The sequence below is a fragment of the Aspergillus sclerotioniger genome, assembly GCF_003184525.1.
Source record: "Aspergillus sclerotioniger CBS 115572 chromosome Unknown BO94scaffold_13, whole genome shotgun sequence".
Taxonomy (NCBI): domain Eukaryota; kingdom Fungi; phylum Ascomycota; class Eurotiomycetes; order Eurotiales; family Aspergillaceae; genus Aspergillus; species Aspergillus sclerotioniger.
The window spans coordinates 331,502-356,512 of NW_020291003.1; the positions used below are offsets into that span (position 1 = coordinate 331,502).

The following is a 25,011-nucleotide window of genomic DNA, read 5'->3' on the forward strand; positions in this document are numbered from 1 at the left end:
CCGCTGAGACAAGGAGCTACGACGTGCACAGGTGAGCAGGTACCGACTTACCGTGGTGAGTTGCGATGCAGGAAGCCGGTGGAATTGTGGTGATTGCAGTGGTTGTAGTGTGGTGGAGTGGAGTGAGTAGTGATAGTGAGGAATTGAAGTGGTTTGGGGGGATCGATCGTTGGTCGCAAGTGGCAGCAAGAGGAAAAGAAGAGGAAGAAGAAACAAACCCGAGAGGGATTGGAGGAGTAATAATAGTAATAATTAGTCGCGCCCGCTGCTCTTCCTACTAATCGGAAAGCTCAGAATAATAAATAGGATAATAATAAGAAACGAAAATAATAAAAGGGAATAATCCTCGAAGAATTAGCATCAGATGGGGTGGGGACCCGACTTAACTCTGAACCCCACAGGGTCAAGCAGTGGTTTTTATTGAAAGACCAGGTAATCATAATACTATTCCCAGACTAAGAATATTCGGATGTGGATTTCTTTTTTGTGCAGGGTTTGAATGGTGTATGTATTTGATTAAATTTAATTTAGCGACTGGCCCCGGAAAAAGATTGGATTACTATGACTGCCAGTATTTTGATTATCCTGATGATTCTGATTATTATTGATGTTTCTTTTTCTTATTTCTTTTCTTCTTATTATTCATCTTACACAATCCTCTGTTGCTTGGACCTCCTCTAGGCGCTGGCCATGCCGAAAATCAACCAGACGAACGAAACAACCCCCGAAAAAGTGGGTAAATAGCAGCCGCCCGCAGCAAATGATCTCATCCGGCTGATAGTTTAGTTGCTGGATTCATCACAAACAAATAGAACCTTGTTTTTAACCTTTTCTTTTTCGCCTGAGGGTTATCCATGGTTCTGGTGGCTCCGGTGGGCCTTTGCTCTCTTTTCTTTCTTCCTTTGGACTCTTTCTTTTTGCTGGTTGGATCCTTTGATCATGGATGGGGGTTAAGATTACTCCGTTGGTCTCATCCTTATGATTTGCTGCATTACGGTCAATCTTACCGTCAGAGGGTAATTTGATAGCCGAGCGCCCCGTTATTCTGGAAACAAAGGAACGGACAGGCTGGTTGAACTGGAGACACAATGAAAGATGAACAAAAGGAAAGGGGGAGACGGAATACCTACGGAGTAGAGGGGGGCATAAAATTATAAAAAGACTTCCGTGGTGGAGTCTAAACCAAGCTTAGCGATATGGCCGCCTGGCCGGTAGACTATGGAGTATGAGTATTCAGTATGGAGTATGGAGTACAGCATGGATATACGACATCAATATACAGATGGAGTAACTGGGAGCATACATGATGGGTAGGACAAACTCCTGCTTACAGGGCTGGAGGAATTCCCACTTCCCACATACCAGTCTGACCAGAGGAGGTTCATTCCGCAGCAAGGCATGCACCAGGCAGATTATGACGACGGCCAGATGCCATGTTTGGCTTCTCCGGTGACTGACAGTCGATCGACCATCTCTTGGCCAGACGGTTTGGCGGCTTGGAGGCTTCTTGGCCCAAGACTTTCCCCCCATGATTCAAAAAAATGGGAAAGATGGGCAGGAAGCAAATAATCCACCGGGCAAGCCCCGATGGTGACGGTATTACACTAGGAAGATACCAGTGGCGCTCTGATCGCTTGCTTCCAACCGGAAATTGATTAGTGCGCGACTTTCTGAAGCTTAAGCTTAATCCAACACGAGGAACCTTAAGCTCGCTTAGAGGGAGAGAGACATGGCCCCCCTCCCCTCCACTGTGGCTGAAGATCCACTTGTTCCATGGTCGCTTTGATTATTATTATGCCGGGCCTCCGTGTGCACAATTTATTACACTACCACCACTTACCAGTTAACTAGTAACTAGTCAATCTACTAGATTAATCAAAACCAAACCTGCTCCAGTCGTCTCCAGTTCTATCCGGCCTGTGTCTCACACCGTCTCCAAGTTCATCCTGGACCCCTACACGATCACCCGCCCTCTGGTTGGCTGGTGCAAAGCATCATCTAGAAGAACCTTAGCACAGACCTTGTTCCATACCCCCCCAATTCGTAATGGCTATCAGTATCAGCCCGGAATACGACTCGCTTTGGGAATGAATTACTTAGGGTTAGACTATCCCCGGGTTACGCAGCGGTTCCGCCCGAAACTGACCCTTTCTGGCCAAGGCTGACGACATAATCTTTTGCCGTTTTGCCGTTCGTTTAGGCTTCGCGACTGGATTTTCGGCTCGTTTTCACTTGCTGCCCCTCTGACCTTTCTTGACTCGTGAATCCCGTGCTGCTCGGATTTTCGGCTTCTCGGCAGCTGCCAACAGCCACTGTGGCGATTCGTGTTCGTATCGACGCGAGCCACCTGATCCGCTTGATTAGGCCTTTCTTTGTCACCGCAGCAAACCGAGCCTAGAGATAGGCTCATCTTAGTCGCTCTGACTAACGACTTTCTCGGACTTTAACTCCGTCGCCTGCATTTGAAACCAATCCTGGTCTCGAGCAGGGATATGCGCCAGGCAGATGTTCTCAGCTGAGAATTTATCCGCTGAACCTAACCCGGCGCAGTTTTTTTTCAGGGAAAAAGCTTGACAAATCTTATCCGGGGCGATGGTTCGCATGACATACTGTGATAAGTATGATAGTGGGGCCTAGTCCTTCAACTGTCTTTCTTTACTTTACTAGGCAGGTCTTTTACAACCATCATCATTAAACTTTAGGTTAAAGCGTACAGAGTACGGAGTACTCTACTTAGTACTCGATCCTACCATGTACAGAATTCAGCAGCAGCCAGCTTGAACCGAGCCTAGGATCAGTCAGATGCATACCAATCGGCCACGTAAGACCAGAACAGAGGGGATCTGCCCGCGACTTATCACACTCCAATCAGCGCCGTCGCCCCTCGCAGCGCTCGCCCGGGAAATTCGCCAGTCCATAGTCCGGAGCTTATTGTCCAGTAACGTTGATTAGACTCGATAAAGTTGCGGGCGCAATTCACCAGGATCGAGCTTTGTCCGTTGCTTCATTCAGATTAAATTAAGTCTTCCGTAGTCTGTTGACTGACTGAAGTGATGATCGTTTCTTCATGCACAGCCCTCTGCCAGCTTCAGGTTCAGCTTACTCTGTTTTCACATTTCAGGAATTATTCTGGGCATTGATTGCGCCTTGGCGCTAACGAAATCCACGATCGATTAAGAACACCAAACACCACACTAAATCAACATCCGACACAAGCCGATTAGGCTACCAGATTAACAATAATAATAAATCCCTCTGATTTTATTTACTCAGTAAGAGAAATCAAAAAAAAAGCAATACCGACTACTGAAGCGATCGATGAAAAGTAAAGTTTCACCCACCCACTTCTTGGGTAACTGTAGATACATACTAGATAGGCTGTAACATATGTCGCAACTACCAAGTAAACTACTGGAGCTATAGCGCCGCCCGTACGACCGACTAGCGCTCAGGATAAGCGTATCGCCAACAAAGTCGGTCGAATCCTGGCCGGTTTTCTTGGCCTCCTTGGCTGGCCCACTTTAGATGCGTAAATTATTCATTTGGGGAGGAGGGGTCAGGAGAGTTGTGCTGTTGCTGCTGACTTGAGACTAAGCTATACTAGTACTTACAGGGCTGGGTTGGGTCGCAGCTGATGTCTCACATGGAGCAAATAGGAGATAAACCGGATGTTCTTGGAAGGGATTAATTTAGATTTAGATTAATGGTTGTGCAGGTACGGTCATTTTATCTATTCCCACTTATAGAAACCTATACGTACTGCTTATGGGTTAATGACCACCAGTTTCTGAGTCTGTACTGCTAAGCACAAACCCGTAGCATCCAAACAAACACCGTCGTAGCTCTGCAGGTTGTGTTCTGTGCTACCTAATATTTACTTACTACAGAAGTAAAGTAACGGATCTATGTCCATGCTGTGGGACTCTAACTAACGTAGTAGCGTGTGTCACTATCGACTCGATTTAATTCCGGACGTCGCGCATAACACTCTGGCGCGTATGGCGGACAATAATACATTCGACTGTTAGCACCTACCTAGCACTTACATATCACCTGCATCGCCTTGTTTTCTCCTGCTGCTGCCCCCCATGTATGTATGTAAGGCGATGCGGAGTCTGGAGTACAACCACACAGCCTGAAATAGATCAGCGTGATACTCCGTAGGTAGGATTATCTATTCCCTTGACGATGCTGCGCAGCGAACCTGTCTATACTCTACACTCTCCATACTACAGAGTAGGTACATAATTGTTGAACAGTGATGTCAGAGGTAGATCCATATCACAATCACAATCACAATAATTTATTTTCTTTTTATTCTCAATTCGATTTACTTAATTCTGATTTTTTGTTCAGTTCAGTTCACATTCCCCAATTCCTCAAATAATGGATAGTCCCCCGTACCAGTGGACCAGCACCCCTCCTTTCCTCAAATCTATCGACCACTCCGGGTAAATGATGATAGTGGCGTAAGGCAAGCACCAGCTACCATCCAAATCCCACCACATCACACCACCCAAATATCTAAATCAATGCACAGAGATGGGAAACCGTTGTACCACCCGCCTTCAGTCCCCTCCACAATCAAGCTTTTTTTCTGTCTCTCTAGGCGAGGGATAACCCGTAAATGAACGAAACCTTGTTTGTGCAGGTACGTATCCCCCCTCATCTTTCTCCCCGACTAACACAAACCAAACCTTCAATAATCCACAACCATCCAAACCATAGATACTTTGCCTACAAGCTCAGACATATCCAGATGGGTAGATAGGTTCAACCCACGGACGGAGTAACTAAACCCCACCACCACATCCATCACACCTTACCAAACATCCAGCAACCATCCACACCCAAATAATACAATACCCGCGACAGTCTAAAATTCCAGACACTGTAGATCAATCACCATACCTAGTACCTAGTAAGTAGTCTTTCGATTCCCCTCTTATGCTCACAATCTGATAGGTCATCTACAATCACACTCACAAACCACCTTTGAGTCAACTTTAAGTGTGCCACCTCCTCCTCCCCCTCCTCGGTGGTGACTGGTAGGTATCGCCATCCATGGAGGTAACTTGGTTTGTACCTACGTATGTGTCTGTGTCTGTAGCTTAGCTTAGCTTACTTTGACTTTGACTATGACTTCTGGTTTAATTAGGTTCTGGCTCTGGTCTTGTTTCGCCAGTGCCAATTATCCAACCAATCTTAAGAATTACCTTCCCATCCTGGCAACATAACACAATCAACCATCATCTTGTTTCTATTATATCACTGGAATACATACATACATAGCTAGATAGATAGACAGATACGTGAACACTGTCTGTCCTACGCACACAAATTAACTCCTACCTACAGTATGATGTTTCCCTCCCCCCTGAACCTTTCCCCCATCTACCTACCGTACTCCCTATTCATCATTTTTATTTATTTTATTTTTTGATCCCCTTCCCTTGCATGATTCACGTCACACGAGAACCAAGTTCTTTCTTCCTGGAATTTGTGAGTCAGGATTTTGTTTTATAGTTAGTGGTACGTACCAACCAACCAACCAACCAACCAACCAACCAACCAATTAAATACCCACACACCCTACACAATGTATGGAAGTAGGTAGGTACGGGCGGGGGGCGGATTCAGGTTCAGGTTCTGTCATGCTTCAATGCAACCGCAACCCTTGATTTTGTGAAGGGGGAGGGGGCCAGGGAGGGGGGAAAGGGAAGGGAGAGAGAGACAGAGAGAGAGAGGTCCTTGTGAAACGTTGCACGGGCTTATCTCCACTAGCATAATTGGTTTAAGGTATTTTTATTTTTTCAATTTATTTTTTCTTATTTTTATTTAAATGTTTTTGCTTTGGGGGAGGTTACTATAGTAGGTCATGTTAGCTGTGCTAGTATGTAAAGATTATTTTATTCATTTGGTTTGGGTTTTGGTTTGATCGTTTGGTTTTTGTTTGGGGAGTGAGTGGCTTTGGTTTTGGTTTTGCTTATTTGGGTGTGGTTTGGCAATTGGCTATTGGCATTGGCATTGGAATTGGTATTGGCAGGCTGGCAGGCAGGTGGGTTTTTACTTTGGGAGGTTTAATTTAAGGTATTGTCGTTTGTTGTCTGTCTCAACAGTCTCTTCTTTTCTCGTTTAATCTGCTCTTGTCGCTAATGCTATTTGTATGCTGTTTATGTCTGCTATTGGTTTGTTATCGTCACTCGCAGATCAACACCCGACACAGACATTGCTGACGGATGGATTTTCCCCCTCCCCTCCTTTGCATAATGATCGATCATAGTCGGTGCGGTTTAGGTTAAGGTACGGAGAAGATAATGCTAGCAGGCTAGCAGCAGCAGCAGCAGACTGACCAGCAGACCAGGCGATAAGACAAACAACTGACTTCAATAACACCAATGCTCTAGGCGCCACCGTTGCAGCCCTAGTCGGGCGACTATTGCTTAGTTAGTGGAAGTGTCCCCCTCTTCCGCCACGCGGATGGAGATGAATTTCTCTTTTGGGTATTTCCATGACTGATTTGACTAATTGGCGCGCCTCCGTGGCAGCGTATCAGACCTTCAGAGCCGAGGATCGCTATCCCTGACCCAAGCCCAAGCGTCAAAGCGCTGCAGAGCCAAGCCATCCCCGCTGACTACTCGTTTGGGCCAGACGTCCTTGTAAATTGTAACACGAGTTTTCCGACTGGACCCTCGTCTGCCAGATAGCCAAGGCTTAGCCTTTAGCCTAGTGTCTGGCGTGGTGTATCTATTCCCCGACTGCCCCCCCCCCCTCTCAGCAGGGCAGGCGTTCATCGTCTTACCGATTACCCATTTGGGAGGTTAGAAATCAGCCTGATGTGAGTGCATTGATACAGAGCACTCCAGGTCATACTCATATCAGATCCTGTGTATGGCGTGAGTCTCAGTGGCTGTGAGCCACTGCCCATCTCCCTGCCCCTTTCCATCGGTGCAAAATCATCGATCGGTCCGCGGAAGTAACGGCCCGATTATGTAATGTCACGATGGAGTGCGCCAGAATTGAGAAAAAAACAGAAGAAGATCCAAAGCAGAAGGGAAGAGTACAGGTGTCCTCTTCTGAGTCAAGTTGCCGAGCAGCAGCCGATACGAGGGTCGCGTAGGCGATCCACGGTCCCAGTCTAGGCATTGGGCAAAGTCCTTCATCCTCCAGGTCGGTGTCGTGCTCCTGCTCCGAACGAGAGCCTGCTTGCTGGGTTGGCGCCGGACAAAGGCCGAGAGAATATGCTTAACACCAGTAAGGTTGGCAACTTGGCATTCCCCCCCGCGTGGTATTCCTCCGCAGTCGACCTAATGAGGTCAAAGGGTACGACAGGATTGAGCCATCAATCAGCCCGTCAGCCCCGTCTCATCCTGCCAACGCTTACGGTCCATCCTGGTCCTTTAGACTTCTCGAACAGACCCCGATGTCTTCCCAGTTCCCAGTGTTGTCTCATGCCAAGTTGCCAACCTAGGCAACGAGTTATCCGTCTGAAACCGCCCGCCGTGTCTTTCGCTCGCCAAATCGCACTGGATCGTACTGTGTAAACGAGGTGGATCGCTGCCAACCCGATTTGGGCAACCGGCGTAGCGAGGCTCCGCCCAGACCGCAGCTTGGAGGGAATAAAGTATCCGTTCGGGGTGGAGTCCGTTAGGCCCCCCTCTGTTCCTGATTCCTGGGTAGCAACCTGGTCGCGCTGGACTGTGGACGGTCTCACTTATCCGCCGCTCCCGAATCCAATCATGCCTCTCGTCCCTGGCCGCCGGATGGGTTCATCGCGGTGACCTTCCAGAAACCGAATCGTCGACGAAGGGAGGATTTGGGAAGAAGCCGTTCGGATTCCCGAGAAGCCGATTAGGATCCACTTGGAGGGGGACGACGCTGTTCTGTTCTGGTCGGCAGCCGAGGCAGGCAGCAGGTTCATCTCCAACTGCTCCCAAGGAAGTAAGTCGGATGTTGCTTCATCTATCCGATGGGGCGAGGATTTTGGCCCCTTTGGATTTTTGGAGAACTTTTTTTTGCCAGGCCATACATGATACATCATGATACAGCATGATACCAGGTATGGTAAGATTGGCACGTGAAAGACGGCCTGGCAGTATCTCACCGCTGATCCTGCCGCTCAGGGCCTCTCTCGTTCACGTGCCTTTCTTTCCCCTCCAACGTTCCTTCCAGATTGAGAGATTGTGTTGTAAGTACTAGTAATGATAGCACGCATGTCGCCCATTGGCTCTCTCCACTAGATCTGGCTGCTGCTTCATCCTCGTCATTCGGTTATCGCGCAATCCGCTGCTGTATCACGATGGAGGCCTACTTAATGCTCCGTCGCTCGATAACACGAATCACAACAACAGTCTGGAGGCACTAAACAAGTCTCGAGCATTCGACGACTGCGACCCTTGGCACTGGCTAGCCTCTTACGGTGTCCGCCATCATTGATTCATAGTGACTCATGATACGGTGGCACACAAGTCCTGACACATACTGATTCCCTCACCAGATCTCTATCCACCAGCACCCATTTAAACAAGATATTGCGAGCTCTACAAAATGGACGGGCCGGCACGAAGCATCCACCAAATAGAACTGGCTGTTCCTGTGCATCAGGCCAGCCATCTACCAAAAAGCCGACGCCCGTGCCCTGTTTCCGCGCCCTGAAAGGGTCATTTGCAAGACCTCAAGCCCCCCATGTCATCCTTCGAACCCTCCATCTGCTCTTCCGAGAGACTGTTTCCTAACCCGGAAACCAGCTCGGAACGGATCGCAGCCCTATCCTTACTGGATGCCATCACCGTCAATTTCTTGGATACCTGCGCGGTTTGGCTCTTCGAGCGTCCCCATCTGCAAACCCAGTTCGATCTGGTGGACCACCTCCGTCAGTCCCTCAGGGTCACGCTGGACGCCTATCCACAGTGGTGTGGCTTAGTCAAGATCATCAACACCGTGGACGGTCCTCCTGCCACTGGTGAGGATCACCTGGCACCTCATGCTCGCCGCTTTGGACGCGTGTATGCCCATCATGGCACGCGCTCCGATCCAGGCGTTGCATTTGTCGCCGCACGTTCAACTGCGACCCTCGATGAGCTCCATCCTTCTTCGCGCCCGACCTCTCAAGCCCTCTGGAACCAGGAGAAGGTGTCTCTGTCACAGTTTGTCCCAAAGACCCAATTAGTGAACCCGGCCAAAGTCAGCGATGCCGACATCATCCCTCCAATCATGGCCATCCAGGTCACAGAATTGGCCTGCGGGGGATTCGCCTTGGCGGTCAAGATAGCTCATACTCTCGCAGATGCGAGCGCTTTGGTCTATTTCGTCAAGGACTGGGCGAGCGTGAGCCGTTCTGTGTTACTGGGCGAGGCTACGCCGGTACTGAGTCCTGTGTTCGACCCCGAGCGATTGGATAACGCTGCAGCAGGGGATATCAACGCGGTCACGCCCGACGAGTCAATCATCCAACAGACGAAGAGCTTGCCGTTTCATCGCTATGACTGGTGGAATGTGCCAGCTGACTCGCCTCTGAAGATGCGCATCCCTGAAGTGTTCCGGAACCAGGAGCTCCCCCCTGCGGGGAAACAAATACCGTGGCCGGAATGGGACACGAAAGCGCCGGTGTCCCATTACATCGTACACCTGAGTCGGGACCAGGTCGAGGCCATCTGGAAACAAACTAGCAACGCGTCCTCCGCGGACACCAACGACAGCCGACTGAGTCGGCACGATGCCGTCCTGGCCCATATATGGGCGAGCATCAACCGAGCCCGGAACATGCACAACGACCCCGGGCCGGTCCACTGCGACCTGACGTACGGGTGCCGACCGGCGTTTCAGCTAGGCGATGCCTTTATGGGGTCGCTTGCCGTGATGGTCAATGTGGAGATGGCTGGGGCGGACGTGACGACGACGGCAAATTCGGACGGCAAGCAAAGCGCCGTCCTTCCGCCCATCGCGCAGCGCATCCGCCAAACTCTCTCTCAAGTGCGCGATCCGGCCCTCTTGGCAGCCCATCTCCACAGTCTGGCCTACGAAAAGTCCCCGCAGCGTATCTGGCAGGGCTTTCTCGGAAGTCGTCACGTCATGACCACGACGTGGGCACGCGCAGGGCTGTACGAGGTGGATTTCGGGCTGGGTCCGCAACCCACGGCTCGCTACGCGGACGGCATTCTGGCCAATCTGGACGGGCTCGTCTTGATTAAAGAGGCGCCACCCGATCGGACGTCGGATGTCAACGACGAAGCTCTGCCGACCTGGACGGATCACGGGGTCGATGTTCAGCTTCACTTGCAAACAGAGGATATGGAACGGTTGCTCCTGGATCCTTTGCTATTCCCGAACCAGCAATGAAGAACATAACCATAGAACTGCATAATAACGATACCCCCGACTACTGTGTACTAAGATTTCCTCAGTCCAAGAAGTACATCCATGTTCAACAACCTATAACCATTTACATATACCCCACCCAACCCCTATCCCAAACCCTCTACCCCTAATTACACCTATAATTTATAGTTTATAACCATAATCAATCCTACTAAGACTCCCACCCAAACCTAAGCTTTCACTATCTACAGATAATACTCCGTACTCCGTACTCCGTTCATACCCACTAATAAACCTAGGTAATCCACCCTAAGCAAACATAACTCCCCGATTGCATAACCCAGCTCATCCATCACCCAATCACTATCCCAGTATATACCTATACATACAAAGCACCTAGACAGAACTAGTAAAATAGTACTCTTATCACACCCCCAGGTATCTATCTACCTAGTAGTATTACTAGTACACCAATCCAACCACACACGGATAAATATACATCCAAAGCAAACACCAGCCATCAGCCATCAGCCATCAGCCACCAAACACCAATCAATCAAACAATCAACCATCAAACAGGACACACAAACATACTAGTACTAGTCCTAGTAGAATAATGCAATCATAAACCCCGAACATATACTCCGTATCTATCTACCAAAAACCCGAGATAATAACAATAAATCACCGACGAATCATACCTATCTATCCAAGGGCTGAGTAACGAATGAGGCTTGTGGCGTGATTTTGTTTTTATTACCCAGGTACTGTCCACATGACTGATTGAGTCTTGGGTGATTACGAGGCGGCGAGGCCAAGGTTTCTTTGTTTGGAGTGGGAGGGAACGGTGAGATTTTGGTCTGGGTTTAGATTTGGGTCTAGGCCTGGGCCTGGGCCTGTGTCTATTTACCTAGGTAGGGGATAAGGATAAGGAGAAGGAGAAGGAAGACTAGGTAAGACAGGAGGTTGTTTGTTATGTTACTTTGTGTGGAGAACCTAGGTTATCTATCTATTTAGGGGACGGTACTAGTTTGGTTTTGTCGAGAGAGGGAGAGGGAGTGTTATTTTTAGTCGTCGTGTGGATGAATGATCAGTGAGGTGAAAGGAATAAACATATGGTCTTAATGTAATGTACATTTTTTTGGGTAAGTAGGAGTAAGTGGGATAGTGGTGATAGTACAGGTCAGCAGTCTGCCCGACCGAAATATCTCGGAAAGGCGACAACGTCTCGAACGCTAGAGACCCCTGCCAAATAGCCTAGGAAACGGTCGAAGCCAAGACCGAATCCTCCGTGCGGGGCGGTTCCCCATCGTCGGAGGTCGGCGTACCATTGGAGGTGGCCTAGGTCTTCGCCGGGCAGGAGGTGAGGGTACAGCGATCCTTCGTCGGTGGCTGTGCCCTCGTCACCTGATGCGCGCTTGATCAGGCCGTGCTCGCGCATGTTCTGGATTATCTCCGGGAGGCGGTGCTCGCGCAGAGATCCGCCGGCTACTTCGCTGACCTCTGGGAGGAGGAGATCGAAGCAGGCGACGGTTTCGCCCTGAGTGGTGGCCCCCGAGGCGTGAGACGGGATCATGTAGAAGGGCTTGATTGGCTTGGGGTAGTCGGTCACGAAGACCGGGTGGCCGTTGTTGAGCACGTCCACGATATACTTCTCGTGTTCGAGTTGGAGTCCGCCCGTCCACGTTGGAGGGTACTCGAAGGAGGCGGAGTCCTTGGTGACGGCGTCCTGGAGCAACTCGATTGCTTCGGTGTAGGTCATGCGCCGCCATTTGGGTCCGTCAATCATGTCTTGCCAACGCTGGCGCAGGTCAGCAGGTGCTGCCGATTCTTCCGGACTGGATTCGCCCGGGCGTTTCGCGTCCAGAATCTCCTGTCCCACGGGGGTGTCGTAGAGGCGCCGGGTAAGATCGCGGAGGAGGTACTCGACGAGGTCGGTGAGGGAGTCGAGGTTGTCCATGAAGTTTGCCTCGGCTTCCAACATGTAAAATTCGCTCAGATGGCGCGGCGTGTCGCTCTTCTCGGCTCGAAACATGGGCGACATGGTCCATACGTTCCCAAGCTCCGCGGCGTAAGCTTCCAGATGCAGTTGCGATGATACCGTGAGGTATTTTGGTGCCCGGAAGAAGTGCTCGCCATCGGCTGGTGTTGTCCCAACTGCCTCTCGCGGCATCACAGTGAATGTCTCGCCAGCACCCTCGCAGTCCGATGAGGTGATGAGAGGCGGGTGCACCTGGATGAAGCCACCATTGGGGGCGTGTCGAAACACGTTTCCGAGCTGGTATAGACATTCGGATCGGAATCGCGAGAGGAGGGAGTTGAAGGGTGTTCGCACGCGGAGGTGGGGGATCTGCCGGAGGAATTCAGGACTGTGGTATTTCTTTTGAATTGGGTAGGTCTGTAGGCAGACGATTGAGAGTTAGCACGTTTCTGCGGTTGCCGCTTGAAACAACCTACCTCGGGGTCGGTTTTGCCCACGATATTGACGGCGGTGGTCTGAAGCTCATGGGTTTGCTCCTTGCCCGGGGGGCATGCCTTCCACAGGCCGGATATCTCTACAGCTGTTCCAGTGGATAAACTAGCGATGGTGGTAGCAATGTCAGTGCTGGGACTGGGCAAGACTGGGCAAGACTGGGAGAGAACCTACTCAGCGGCCTGCGACGGATTCAAGATCGCCTGCAAAGGCTTGACCGTCGAGCCATCGGAGATCTCGGCAAAGGCAAAGCGCTTCTGCTTGCGAACCGAGCGGATGAATCCGTTCAACTTGATTTCCTGGTCTTCCCAGCTAGATCCCTTCTGACTCTCGAGGAGCTGCGCGCAGCGGAGAAGCGTGGAACCGGCAGGCCTTGCTGCTGGCCTATGATTCAGCCGCGCAACCGATGTGGCGAATGTCCTCCGCCATGTCTGCATCTCTTGAGAATCTGGAGAGGTGGCGCTCGCACTCGCAAAAGAGGGTGGGTTGGGATCGGAAAGCGCGGGCGCGCATCGGCGAAGAACGGCGCCGCCGATCGATGATTCAGCGCCGCTCCGCAGCCGCGCCTCCCACGGTAGCGGTAGGTAGATAGACAGACAGATAGATAGCCGTAGATAGTCTGCTCCGACAGGTTATAAAGCTAGACTAGGTGGCATCTACTAAGACGGTGTCTACGCTGGATATCCTGGAGTAGGGAGAATTATAATAAACACAGGCATGCCAGTACTATCAATTCACAGCCCGCCTGAAAACAACAAATTAGGTCATCTCGAGTTGCAAAAAAGTATTACTACCAAGGTTGTCATCACATCGTCGATCCCTGTTGCTCGTAGGCCTTTCGTTCTTCCTCAATCATCTCAATCGCTTCCGAGAGACTGCCGTCCGCTGCCGCTGCATACACCGCGATTCTCTGAATTCCACCATCGCCTGCCCCTCCATATCCCAAACTTACCAGGGTGGACACGCACTCGTCAATGCTGTGTTGTCTCGCATCCGGATGAACATGCTGGATCTCGGGCGAAGGGCTCTCGAAGCTGTTGCGACGTCCGCCGCGATGACGATGGCGGCCTTCCGGTCTCCTGCCGGACATGCTGCGCGGGCTGTCCCTTCCCAAGAACCCAAAAAAACCAGGATCTCCCCAAGATGAACGAGGTGGCCTCTGGGTCTTTGAGCGTCGAACGTGACGGCGGGGACCGAAAGACCCCTCGTCAGGCATGTCATGCATCTGGCGTCTTCCTGAGACCTGTTCCAGCCGTGCCGACGAGTTCTCGCGGCCTTCATGCGGGAACGTACCGGGCAATCCCTGCAGCGCCGCATCGCTGCTCGCATTCTGCCCCTCGGTGCTACCCTCGGGTGTTTTGCCTTGAAACCTTGCCTGTGCAGCATATGATTCGGCTTCTCGATGCTGCTCAGCTAAAAAGTGCGCTTCGAGCTGTGAGACCGGGGGAAAGCGGCACTCTTCCAACTCACGGGTGAGATCAGGGATAGAATGAAAGGCGGGATTGTTGGACTCCGAGGGTCCCTGATCTGGGACGCCTTCAGGCAGGAGTGACGGATAGAGCGAATTGAGCCGTTCGGAATCTGACAAGGACGACCCTTCTAGGCCGGTAGTGGTAGACACTGCCTTGCCTAGGTTGCGGTTGTCGTTGGAACATAGATCCGCCACGGTCAGCGGGACGGAACGTTTTCCACTGGGAGATGCAGACCCCTTTTCTTCACCACCTTCTTTTGAGGAAGCCTTCTCTGACCCAGCGAGCGTAGCCGCTGAGCCTTGAAGCTCGGATAGCTTCGATTTATGATCTGTAACAGGAGGCACCCGGCTGCCTAATTCAGCCTGGGGTCGGGATTCTTCAGGGCGCAGCCTCGCAATCGGGCTGTGGTCACTGAATTCCAGGTTGATTGCATGCCCGTCGATATGTGTGCCCTGTAAGGCCTCCAGGGCCGCCTTTGCTGCAGGAACGGACGGGAAAGATAGGTAGCCAAATCCAGCATGCTTGTCGGTTCCGACGTCTAGTGGTAGATGCACATTCACCAAGAACCCCCTGGAGGCGAAAACGTCGCTGATCATCTTCTCGCTGACGTTGAATCCCACATTGCCGATGAACAACGATGTGTTCGTGGATGACTGTGCCTCGGAGATTGCAGCGCCATCTTCTTCAGTCAACACTGCATCATTCGTGGGCATCCCACGCGTTTCGTGATGGGCATGCTCGTGTATTGGTACTTTGGTCCAGAAATTGAGCCGACCCTGGGGTTGATATGGCTCTGCAAAAGTATCATGTGGGGGGTAAAGTATAGGTGGAGGATGAGGCACATGTGGAGGAGGCACAGGAGGGAACCGAGTTAAGTGGTTCAAACCCTCGGGCGTCGGCCAGTAACCAGGAGGACCTGGGGGTGGCGGAGGGCAGTGGTGAGGGGGCGGACCGAAGAAAGGCAGAGGAGGAGGAGGGTGGTGGCGATGAGAATGCGGAGAAAACGGCTGAGGTGGTAGGGGAGGGCAACAGTCTTGAGGGATGAAACCACCTCGATATCCACGATGAGAAAGAGGATGAGGTCGGAAAGGAAGTGAATTTGACTGCGTCTGGCCACGGCCGCTTGGTTGACCGGAACTGCCTGCCTTTGAGCTATTTTCGAAGCCAGAATCTTTCCTCAGGTCTTTTTCTTTGCGTTGAGTCTTTTCGCTACCCATATCTTGACTCTGGGATGACTGGTCGTCAGACGGTCTGGGGGTTTCCACGTAGTCGGGGTGGAGCACACCATGATGCTCTTCCGGGGAAGCCTGGGGCTGACCGCTAGTTCGATTGCACCCAAACTCAGACTCGAACGCCTCGAATAAGGTATGTCCAACATTGCCAAGTTCTGATGCCATCGCGCGCAGACTATCCACGGTGTTGGCAGCTGTGGGAAGTTCGCCTCGAAGGATGTTGCCTGTCGGCATACCAGCAACTGTCGAATTATTGATGGAGGTGGTTAACTGCCTCATGTGGGCTTCCAGGGCTGTAAGGGCACCCTGGACCGAGGTCCCGACATTTTCAGGAAGGGCCCTTTGGGCATTCTGCATATGACGCTCAATCTCGGGAATACTCGACCTCACCCCAGAACTGAGCCTTTCAGCCCCACTGATCAGGTTCTGTATGGCATGCGTGAATGCATCGGTGGGGTTTGGAGGCCTAGAGGCTTCGGTTCCGGTGGGTTCCTCTGCGGATGCTGGAGATCCTTCTGATGTATTACCATCGTTCACGGTCCTGGAAGCATCCATGATCTTGGCCATTTCGGCCTCGAAAGCAGCCAAAAGTGGTGCCGTCTCATCGTTACTAGTCTCTACAGGCTCATGCTCCACCCCTGACTGTACGTCTGCTGGGACGTCCGTGGTTGCTGACTTGGCCTGAACATTATCCGTATCCCGAACGGTCTGAACATCCCGCTTGATTTCAAACTTCTTCCACAACTCAGTTATCGAATTTGACCGTCGAATATCGAAAAGGTGCATCGGTTCAGGAATGACAGCTTGCGGTATCGGGACTGGTTCCGTTGCAGGGTCGACAGGTTCATCGAGGCGTTGGGAGAGTTCAAGAGATGATCCAACCTGCGACCATCTATCAGTATTGAAACAACCCAGGATTTACTATGGGACATACCGTGATGAGCTCGCCATCATCGTCGTCAACGTAAGTCAGCCGTGCCCGCGGATGCTTCGACGATAGGTTGTCGTACTCGGAGGCAGACAGCTGCACAATGCCCCGACGAGTCCTCAGCGATGCCAGTTCCCTCGACAAGGGCTTGGGGGATGATGTCAAGGACTCTTCTGCGGAGGTATGTGACGGAGATCCATGAAGATCCCTGATCTGGAAAGGTTTGAACATCTTCGGCGATAAAGAACGGTCGCGGAAGAGCAAAGTCCCGCTCCCAGGCCGTTAAGAGGCAAAATGAGGTCGATGAATGGAGAAGCCAAGCAGCACACGGGTGAGGTTGGTGCTACACGGCCAGGAGGAGGATGGAAAGGGACGGGGTTGCAGGCGATCAGGAAGAAAGAAAAGGGATCAAGCTTGACTGGAAGGAATCTAGGCCGTAGGATAAGGGCCTGAAACCCGGGGTCGATAAGGAGGAGACAAAGGCTGGCGGTGGTCGTCGTCACTATTGCTGCTGCCTATGGGCGCCAGCGCGGGTGATTAGCTCGCCGTGCGATCGTCTTTGCCTCAGCTCAGACAACAGGATTCCGCAGGAAGCCAACCATCGTCATACGAAGGTTAGCTGCGGTGTAACCAGAAGGGAAGGCGTTGGGTGGCACTCAAGAATCCAGGCAACCAGATAAGCAGCCTAGAGTTGAGATGTTGCAGGATGGAGAAGAGAAAGAAAGAATAAGTACGGAGTAGGTAGGCGGTTGATGACCAGCGGCCTCCGATACAACTGAAGTAACTGGTTCCAGTCAAGCTTGCCTTTTTTTCCCCGCCCATCTGGCCGCTGATTGGGTGGTGGAGGGTCAACTGACCCGTCAATTCCCTATTTTGTACTTAGTGTCCGGAGTTCTACTAGTAGTACTTAGATAGATACCGCGGACTCTTACTCGGTCAACGGAGGTTGTACCCGGTCTGCATGAAGAGGGACAGCTTAAGCGTACCGTACCTATCATAACCTACCGCTCCCCCGGGGAGAGAGCTGCACCTGAACGGGGAAAGCAAGCTGTCAGTTCCCGGTTTGCTTGTCCGTAATTTGTGATTTGTTCCTCATCTTGACCCTGCATCACGCGCCGAGCTTCTTACCGACTGTAGGATTAGGCACATTGTTCTCAGTGACATTCTCTTATTAACCTCAAGTAGTGCTAATCTCCATACGGGGATATTCCATCAGTAGAGACTTAGGTAGGTTATACATCGCTAGCTGTGTGACAGCAGATGCTCAATGTCTGCTAGTACTAGTTTCCCTTCTCCTTTGCTCCCTGTTATATGCCCATCTCTATTTGTAGTGGAAAGTGGCGTGTTATGTAAATTAAACAATAGTAACCATGTATGGATCACTAGTCGCCTAGATAATCAATTTGGAATGACAGTACGGCTCTATGAAATCCAAGCATCCCTACCTAGATACCAATATCCCACGCGAATAAAAGGGATGGCTCACCTACTCTTAGAAGTCCGACAAATTCCAATACCACACCATCCTGTCACGGAGAAGTGAATAGTAACTCCGAGGCTTGCAGGTTTACCCTACAACTTACGCAACTCGCACAACTCGCCCAATGACTATCGTTGGCTCCTAGAGCTAGTGACCCTCGACTCGAAAGAGATCATTCAGGGCCGCCACTACCAAATTACTCCGTATGTTGGTGCATGGGTATCCTGCTGCCTGTCATTTTACTTTCATGGATCTGAGACTAGTATTCCATCCCTAGACAGCAGTGACTTAGGCAGTAGCATGGTTCCATGGTGATCGCTCATGGTATTGCGCACGGTTGGAATTTCCTCAAGTGGATTGGGATTGATTAGAATATGCCGGGGGTAGTCATTAGCATGGGGTTCCGTATTGGCTGAGTACAATCTTGACCAAGGATGTTTTTTCTAACCGGTAGTCCAAATATGGAGCACCAAATGTTCTTTACATAACAGTCACATTACTCATCCATGCCGCCAGGTCCACCTTGCCGGCCCATCTGTCTGGCCTTCAGCAGTTCATCGCAAAGCAAGAGGTTCGAGGCAATACCCGTGCTGGATGCGATGCAGTTACGCAGCACACGGAAGGAGTCGAAGACACCCTCCTGGATGGGGTCCATCGGTTCGCCGGTGGTCAGGTCCAAGCCAACAGTGTTGCCGTTAGACTGCTCGTCTTGCAAAGCTGCCAATGAGTCCTGGACATCGTGGCCCGAGTTAGCCGCAAGGGTCTTGGGAATGACCAAAAGAGCATCGGCGAAGGCCTGGACACCCCACTTGGCCTTGCCCTTGACAGACTTGCGGAAGGCCTCGGAAGAAAGGTGAGCAGCGCAGGCAACTTGGAATGCACCGGCACCGGGGATGACACAACCGTCAACAATGGTGTTGTATACGGATCGCAGGCCGTCACGGACAGCATCCTTAACCTGTGCGATGGTGTGCTGGTTGGGTCCCTTAATGAGGATGGTGACGGACTTGGGGTCCTTGACCTCCTCAACGAAAGTGAACTTCTCTTCACCAAGCTGGTGCTCGTAAACCAGGCCAGCCCAACCAAGGACATCGGGCGTCAAGTCCTCAACACTATTCTGTGCAATACCGCCGCAGATAAGCTGGAGACGCTCCATGTTCCTCCGCTTAGCTCTCCGGAGAGCCAGGATACCGTTCTTGACCAGGACATCCAAGCTCAGGGGGTCAATGCCCTTCTGGTTGATGACAACGAAGCTCTTGTTCGGGTCAGTGCCACAAACCTGCTGCTTGAGCTCCACAATCTTCTTCAGCTTGGCATCCACGAACTTGCGCTCGCTCTCCACCAACTTATCCCTCTGCTCGGCAGAAGAGTAGTAGAAGCCGGAGTTGATTTCCGACTTCTCGTACTCCAGACTCACGTTCAAGGTCAGGATGAACGCGTTCTCTACACGCTTGGGCATATCGGGGTGTCTGGCGCCGTGGTCGAGGGCAAGACCACGGATGAGTCTAGTGTCGGAAGACGTCCGATGTTGCATGGTCATGATCTCAATCATGTGCAGATCCGGCTTCTCAGGAGCTCTGTGGATGGCGAGAACGGCATCAACGATATCAGGGGTGAGTTTCTCGGCGAGGGCGCTGTTCAACTTCGTGCTGAGGGACGTCCGGGCGACGGAAAGCAAGAGCTCACGGTCAATGGGCCGTTCAAGCTTGAACTGGTCGAGGAACTATATACCACCATGATTCAGTATTATAGAATTGTAGCCGCAAGTTTCAAGATACTAACCTTCAGGGCCTCGTTCTTGGCGATCTCATAACCATCCGTGATGACGCGAGGGTGCAGGCCCTCGGAGATGTGTCGGTTTGCCTGCTTCAGCAGCTCACCCACCAACAACACGACGGATGTTGTTCCATCACCAGTGATATCATCCTGTGCCGTCGCAGCTCTGGCGATCATGACCTTTCGTGTGTATTAGAGGATGACGCTTCGGAGAGGAGGAGAGAGGTAGCTTACAGCCGTGGGGTTTTGGATTTGCTATAACAGTTAGCCTTGGGTGCTTATAGTTCTGGGAAATACATCTCACTCACCATCTCACGCAGCAGAACATTGCCGTCCTTGGTCAATTTAATCTGTTTGCACCTTGGTCAGAAGAATCCTAAACTGCCGTACTTGAGGAAAGATTTCATACTCCGCCTGCACCATCCACCAACCTAAGATTGGTCAGCTCTGCATCAGTGCTATATTGCCTGGAAATAAGACATACATCTTCAGTGTCCCCGAGGGACCAAGGTTGGACTTCAAGACATCCTGAAGACCCTCACCAGCGCTGATGTTGACCTTCAAGGCTTCCGCTCTCCGCTGCGAACTGTTAGTCTCTGCTGGACCACTGAGGGGCTAAATGTCGGGGGGGGGAAGTGGGAGAGAGAAGGAAACCGGGTGCATACCCTCGACTCGGCCTTGGGATTGAGTAACTGCGTTGCAGACATTTCTGCAGCACGAATGAGCGACAAGCAACAAAGCCCAACGAAAGAACCGGGAACAGGATCGGCTGGCTGGTGCTGGAGGCCCCTAAGACGATGCCCGCGCGGTCACAAACCTGGTGGTGTTTGCCGTCGAATGCGGTGAGCCGTAGTTTTGGCAAAAAGCCCACATTCGGTGTTCGCACTAGCGCCGCCGCGAAAAAAAAGAGCTCCGACGGCTCGACTCTGCAAATCTACCCTCCAGGCTTTTCTTCAACTCCACGTCGGTCCCACGGCAGGTCTACGGTCGCATAACCCCGGGAAATTGAGAAGCGGGCTCCATCGCTCGCACGTAAAGGACCGTTTTGTCTGAATTTTTAGGGCCTTTCCCTCAATTTCGCAATGGCCGACTTTCTTCTGTTCGAGAGCCCTATGGGCTACTCGCTCTTCAAGGTCGCCCACCAGGGCGACAGCGTTGGAAACCGCTTGAAGGAGGTTCAGGAGGGTGTCAACGACTTGGCTACCTTCGGTAAGATGGTCGAACTCGCCAGTTTCCTGCCTTTCGAGTATGTGGTTCAATTTTTCCCCATGGATTTTCTACTCCAGGATCCTGACAACGTCCAGGAACAACAAGCAGGCCCTTGGTGAAATTAACGATGTCTCGGAAGGTGTCGCTTCGGACACTCTGATCTCTTTCCTCGAATTGAACCTGCCCAAGCCCAACAAGAAGAAGAAGGTTATTCTGGGACTTTCCGACAAGGCTCTGGCCGGAAGTATCAAGTCCGCCTTCTCTTTCGTTGACTGCGAGACCGGTGACACCAGCGAGGTTGTCCAGGATATGCTTCGTGGTGTCAGACTCCACGCTTCCAAGCTGCTGAAGCAGCTGCGCGAGGGTGACATGGACACTGCTCAGCTTGGTCTTGGTCACGCCTACTCCCGCGCCAAGGTCAAGTTCTCCGTCCAGCGCGATGACAACCACATCATCCAGGCCATTGCTATCCTCGACCAGCTCGACAAGGCCATCAACACCTTCTCCATGAGAGTGAGAGAATGGTACTCGTGGCACTTCCCTGAACTCTACAAGATCGTCTCCGAAAACCAACGCTACGCCCAGGTTGCCTTGTTCGTCCAGGATAAGAAGGACTTGACCGACGACAAGTTGCACGACCTTGCTGCCCTTGTGGAGGATGATGAGGGTGTCGCCCAGAGCATTATCGACGCTGCCAAGCACAGTATGGGTCAGGAGATCTCCGAGACTGACATGGAGAACGTTATCTCTTTCGCCCAACGCGTTGTCAGCCTGTCCAAGTACCGCAAGTCTCTCCACGCCTACTTGATCTCCAAGATGAGCGTCGTCGCCCCCAACCTTGCTGCCCTGATCGGAGAGATCGTTGGTGCTCGTTTGATCTCGCATGCCGGAAGCTTGACCAACCTGTCCAAGTACCCCGCTTCTACGGTTCAGATTCTTGGTGCGGAGAAGGCCCTTTTCAGAGCCTTGAAGACCAAGGGCAACACGCCCAAGTACGGTCTTCTGTACCACTCCTCTTTCATTGGAAGAGCGGGCCCCAAGAACAAGGGCCGCATCTCGCGCTTCCTCGCCAACAAGTGTTCCATCGCTTCTAGAATCGACAACTTCTCCGAGGAGCCCTCGACCAAGTTCGGAGAGGCCCTCAAGCAGCAGGTTGAGGAGCGTCTGGAGTTTTACGCTACCGGTGCCGCCCCTACCAAGAACGAAGTCGCCATGGTAAGTCAATGTGGCTAAATCTTTTTGCTACGCCACCGCTCTTGGTATTCTTTTTCTCCCGAACAAACATGCTGATGATTGCGCAGAAAAACGCCATGGACGCTGTCCTTGCCGACATTGATGTCGACGGTGGCGAGAGCGATGACGAAATGAAGGATGCCGATGCCGAGGAGGCCGAGAAGAAGGACAAGGAGAAGAAGAAGGAAAAGAAGGACAAGAAGGAAAAGAAGGAGAAGAAGGAGAAGAGCGAGAAGAAGGAGAAGGGTGAGAAGGAAGAGAAGAAGAAGAAGCGGAAGTCTGACGTCGGCGAGGGCGAGTCCGACAAGAAGAAGCGGAAGCACGATAGCGATGCTGAGCCGTCCAAAAAGAAGAAGAAGCTTTAAAAAAGCACTGAGTCTTGGGACAGGAGGGCGTCATTGTCGCGGCGTTGTTGGGTTTTCTTATTCTTGCCATCCATGTTCTGTTTTCTCCTTGAATGACTTGATGGGCTGGGTATTTGTAAATTATTCGATTGAGGCCTGTGTCATGCCAAAATTTGTGTGTAGTTCTTGCTGCCAATTCGATATGGCTTTTTTTGGTTTTTACAATTGCAAGGGCCGACCATTGACGCCGCTGACTATTATTTATAGAGTAGCGTAGCTAAATCCCTGTAACTCACTGACCACTAGATACACATCCGTTGAGTGATGTACTCGACTGCTTATTCACCCGTCGGGGCAAGGGCCGACGACAACCCAGACCACCACCTCCCCTTCCCCTCTCCCAGGGCGATCCAACCCCATTGCGCCTCCTCTTCTTTCAGCCATGATGATGATGGCCCGAGCACCAGGGCTCTCCACAGTTCTCTAGTTATCATGGCTTCGTTTACTGCCTCCCGTCTAGATCGTTAGAAGCTAACCTACCATTGAAGAGCCCACGTTCTGGCTCCTTCACACCCGGCCTGGTCGATGTGATGCCCCCACATCGTATTCAACTCCAGCCCCGCGATGATGCAAACAACCTTGCCGACGATGCCCTTTGAATCGCCCAAACGCAAACGTGCATCATCCGAAGAATCGGACTACTGCAGTCCTTCTGCCTCCCCGACATCATGCGTCTCAATCCCCAACCTCCAGGAAACTAGGGTACGGGAAGCAGAAGAATGGGGAAGATACAGCCCGCGTGCAGTAGTCGCTAGTCGCCTGGGACAATTGGCCATCCGCGGGGACCAATTTTCTACGTCACCCGTTCCGTATGGAGCAGATCCTTCTCTGCAGTTAGGAGACTGGCCTGCCACGTACGATGAACTCCATGGCACCCGCGACATACCTGGAACGAATCCCTCAATGGAGGGTAGTCCCAGTCCAGCTGGATTCACAGAGTTTGCAAAGGGTATCCAACCTTGCGACAGTGACAAGAGTGCATCGACGTCACCCAGCAAGAAACGGTCAACACCAAGCCCTAGAAAAAAACGAATCCCCTCGATTACCTCCAAGATGCGCTCCGTGAGATCATCACCACCTCTCATCAGCAATACAGCTGAGGACCCGCTTACATGGCATGACTCAGAGATTACTGGTCACAACCCGACTGACCCGACTGACGATGGATATGGCATGAATGGTATCGGATTCAAGCCGACTGCAGCAATGGCTTGGGCTCGGTCACAGAGGAGACAGAAGCAGGTTGCTGAATGGAAGAACCGTGAGGCAAGAGAAGCGCGCGAACGCCGACGGGAACGCCGCGATGGCGCTGATTTTGATAAGATACGGACCATCCAATCGGGCGCTATTCAGAAAAAGGTCAAATTCGACGTCTGAATGCAACCACCATGGAAGGCTAACAATAATTTGAGATAAGTCTTCTGGTTTTACAAGATTTCTACCCTCTTTGGAATTCATTGGTTGAGGACAATTAATGAAATGGGCGTTGGATTGGAGATATCGACGTGTGACATCGCGACGTCACAGCTTCAAGGTTGGATAGGGCAGCGGCCCATAACATAGAGGAATATGTACCTGGAACCCAACCTACTTTATACATAGTACTATACAATGAGATCCCATCAAACTCCAGTACTCCATGCAATGCGCAAACAGCCTACCAGAACTTGTAGTTCGATGGGTTGGTCCAGCTCTTCCGCTTTCTTTCTTCCTCGGCCAAGCGTGCGGCCTCCTCGATCTTCTGTTCCTTTTCTCGTTGTTTCTTAAGCTTGAGTTCCTTCATCAATTCCACCGCTTGTTTCATGCCATCCAATTCCTCCACCCGACGCCGCTGACAGAACTCGTGGGCTGCAAGTGCTGTAACAGCGAAGGCACCGACCGCCCAGTTACAAGCGGTCCACACCGAGCGCAGTCCTACATTAGATTACTCCATCAGCTACCATATACTGGATCAAGGTGGCAGCTGGTGACTCCTACCTCCGACCACACCCCTCACGCCACCTACACCGAACCCTGCGCCGATTCCGAGTAGAAGCGAGTCGCGCGCACAGGGTGCCTTATGGAATGACGTGACATTTTCAAGGGACATTGACTTCATAGCTTCAGTGACCGTGATATCCTTGGTGGTTCTTCCAGACTTGGCGCCCGCTGAGGGCAGCATATTCACGGGCTCTTCAGGATTTCCGAAAGCATCCCACAGCTTCCCGACTTGCGACTTGGGAAACTCATGTTTTGGCTTCCGTTCTTGCTGAATACCTTGTTGTTCAGGCTCCCTCACTTCCGGAGTGGGTGCAGTCGAGTCCCGCGCATCATCGGCCATGATGAGAGGTCCAATTGTGGGTTCAAGATACCTCGTCGGTGCTATACATTCAATTCCGACTGTATGCGGGCGTTTTCTCGACTAGGAAACAATGCGCGGGTGGCCGGAAGAACCTGTGCCCCGAAGCTTCCCCGGCAGGGGTGGCAGAAGCGGATAGTTTCCCCGAG

At 51.7% G+C, this 25,011-nt stretch overlaps 9 protein-coding genes across 9 annotated transcripts; 4 read left to right on the plus strand and 5 right to left on the minus strand.

Moving 5' to 3' along the window:
* Window positions 1-578: 578 nt before the first annotated feature.
* On the plus strand, window positions 579-1,207 carry BO94DRAFT_534918 (uncharacterized protein). Its single transcript, XM_025611655.1, has 2 exons — window positions 579-732; window positions 787-1,207. Exon 2 carries the CDS (start codon window positions 855-857, stop codon window positions 1,023-1,025), a length of 171 nt encoding a protein of 56 aa, XP_025467700.1. The 5' UTR covers window positions 579-732; window positions 787-854; the 3' UTR covers window positions 1,026-1,207.
* BO94DRAFT_58501 (uncharacterized protein) lies at window positions 1,095-1,639 on the minus strand. The gene has a single exon (XM_025615669.1). The coding sequence runs from the start codon at window positions 1,528-1,530 to the stop codon at window positions 1,234-1,236; it is 297 nt and encodes a 98-aa protein (XP_025467701.1). The 5' UTR covers window positions 1,531-1,639; the 3' UTR covers window positions 1,095-1,233.
* Window positions 1,640-8,363: 6,724 nt separating this feature from the next.
* On the plus strand, window positions 8,364-10,521 carry BO94DRAFT_58545 (transferase family protein). The gene has a single exon (XM_025615694.1). It carries the CDS (start codon window positions 8,686-8,688, stop codon window positions 10,336-10,338), a length of 1,653 nt encoding a protein of 550 aa, XP_025467702.1. The 5' UTR covers window positions 8,364-8,685; the 3' UTR covers window positions 10,339-10,521.
* A 979-nt stretch (window positions 10,522-11,500) lies between these two features.
* On the minus strand, window positions 11,501-13,227 carry BO94DRAFT_465518 (asparagine--tRNA ligase SLM5; the record flags this gene model as incomplete). Its single annotated transcript, XM_025608120.1, has 3 exons — window positions 11,501-12,715; window positions 12,775-12,895; window positions 12,965-13,227. 3 exons carry the CDS (start codon window positions 13,225-13,227, stop codon window positions 11,501-11,503), a joined length of 1,599 nt encoding a protein of 532 aa, XP_025467703.1.
* A 247-nt stretch (window positions 13,228-13,474) lies between these two features.
* Window positions 13,475-17,127, minus strand: BO94DRAFT_534925 (RNA recognition motif domain-containing protein). Its single transcript, XM_025611656.1, has 2 exons — window positions 16,429-17,127; window positions 13,475-16,376 (listed from the first exon to the last, which is right to left on the minus strand). The coding sequence occupies exons 1-2, from the start codon at window positions 16,651-16,653 to the stop codon at window positions 13,596-13,598; spliced, it is 3,006 nt and encodes a 1,001-aa protein (XP_025467704.1). The 5' UTR covers window positions 16,654-17,127; the 3' UTR covers window positions 13,475-13,595.
* Window positions 17,128-17,947: 820 nt separating this feature from the next.
* Window positions 17,948-20,520, minus strand: BO94DRAFT_516220 (chaperonin-containing T-complex subunit CCT6). Its single transcript, XM_025609953.1, has 7 exons — window positions 20,344-20,520; window positions 20,163-20,257; window positions 20,088-20,109; window positions 19,987-20,028; window positions 19,913-19,933; window positions 19,685-19,858; window positions 17,948-19,625 (listed from the first exon to the last, which is right to left on the minus strand). Exons 1-7 carry the CDS (start codon window positions 20,383-20,385, stop codon window positions 18,399-18,401), a joined length of 1,623 nt encoding a protein of 540 aa, XP_025467705.1. The 5' UTR covers window positions 20,386-20,520; the 3' UTR covers window positions 17,948-18,398.
* A 79-nt stretch (window positions 20,521-20,599) lies between these two features.
* sik1 (snoRNP complex protein NOP56) lies at window positions 20,600-22,711 on the plus strand. Its single transcript, XM_025609164.1, has 3 exons — window positions 20,600-20,924; window positions 20,983-22,102; window positions 22,189-22,711. The coding sequence occupies exons 1-3, from the start codon at window positions 20,761-20,763 to the stop codon at window positions 22,483-22,485; spliced, it is 1,581 nt and encodes a 526-aa protein (XP_025467706.1). The 5' UTR covers window positions 20,600-20,760; the 3' UTR covers window positions 22,486-22,711.
* A 147-nt stretch (window positions 22,712-22,858) lies between these two features.
* Window positions 22,859-24,148, plus strand: BO94DRAFT_516226 (uncharacterized protein). Its single transcript, XM_025609954.1, has one exon. It carries the CDS (start codon window positions 23,089-23,091, stop codon window positions 23,899-23,901), a length of 813 nt encoding a protein of 270 aa, XP_025467707.1. The 5' UTR covers window positions 22,859-23,088; the 3' UTR covers window positions 23,902-24,148.
* Window positions 24,002-24,904, minus strand: BO94DRAFT_534929 (COX20 family protein). Its single transcript, XM_025611657.1, has 2 exons — window positions 24,502-24,904; window positions 24,002-24,438 (listed from the first exon to the last, which is right to left on the minus strand). The coding sequence occupies exons 1-2, from the start codon at window positions 24,842-24,844 to the stop codon at window positions 24,182-24,184; spliced, it is 600 nt and encodes a 199-aa protein (XP_025467708.1). The 5' UTR covers window positions 24,845-24,904; the 3' UTR covers window positions 24,002-24,181.
* Between the last annotated feature and the right edge of the window lie 107 nt (window positions 24,905-25,011).

Coding starts and splice junctions, on each gene's coding strand:
- BO94DRAFT_534925 (XM_025611656.1), bottom strand. CDS start 16,653: ATGTTCAAACCTTTCCAGATCAGGGATCTTCATGGATCTCCGTCACAT. Junction 16,377..16,428: donor ATGATGGCGAGCTCATCACG/GTATGTCCCATA, acceptor AGATGGTCGCAG/GTTGGATCATCTCTTGAACT.
- BO94DRAFT_58545 (XM_025615694.1), top strand. CDS start 8,686: ATGTCATCCTTCGAACCCTCCATCTGCTCTTCCGAGAGACTGTTTCCT.
- BO94DRAFT_534929 (XM_025611657.1), bottom strand. CDS start 24,844: ATGGCCGATGATGCGCGGGACTCGACTGCACCCACTCCGGAAGTGAGG. Junction 24,439..24,501: donor CGTGAGGGGTGTGGTCGGAG/GTAGGAGTCACC, acceptor AATCTAATGTAG/GACTGCGCTCGGTGTGGACC.
- BO94DRAFT_534918 (XM_025611655.1), top strand. CDS start 855: ATGGTTCTGGTGGCTCCGGTGGGCCTTTGCTCTCTTTTCTTTCTTCCT.
- BO94DRAFT_516226 (XM_025609954.1), top strand. CDS start 23,089: ATGATGCAAACAACCTTGCCGACGATGCCCTTTGAATCGCCCAAACGC.
- BO94DRAFT_58501 (XM_025615669.1), bottom strand. CDS start 1,530: ATGGGGGGAAAGTCTTGGGCCAAGAAGCCTCCAAGCCGCCAAACCGTC.
- BO94DRAFT_516220 (XM_025609953.1), bottom strand. CDS start 20,385: ATGTCTGCAACGCAGTTACTCAATCCCAAGGCCGAGTCGAGG. Junction 20,029..20,087: donor TGGTGGATGGTGCAGGCGGA/GTATGAAATCTT, acceptor AGGTGCAAACAG/ATTAAATTGACCAAGGACGG. Junction 19,934..19,986: donor ATGTTCTGCTGCGTGAGATG/GTGAGTGAGATG, acceptor TAACTGTTATAG/CAAATCCAAAACCCCACGGC.
- sik1 (XM_025609164.1), top strand. CDS start 20,761: ATGGCCGACTTTCTTCTGTTCGAGAGCCCTATGGGCTACTCGCTCTTC. Junction 20,925..20,982: donor GCCAGTTTCCTGCCTTTCGA/GTATGTGGTTCA, acceptor GACAACGTCCAG/GAACAACAAGCAGGCCCTTG. Junction 22,103..22,188: donor CCAAGAACGAAGTCGCCATG/GTAAGTCAATGT, acceptor ATGATTGCGCAG/AAAAACGCCATGGACGCTGT.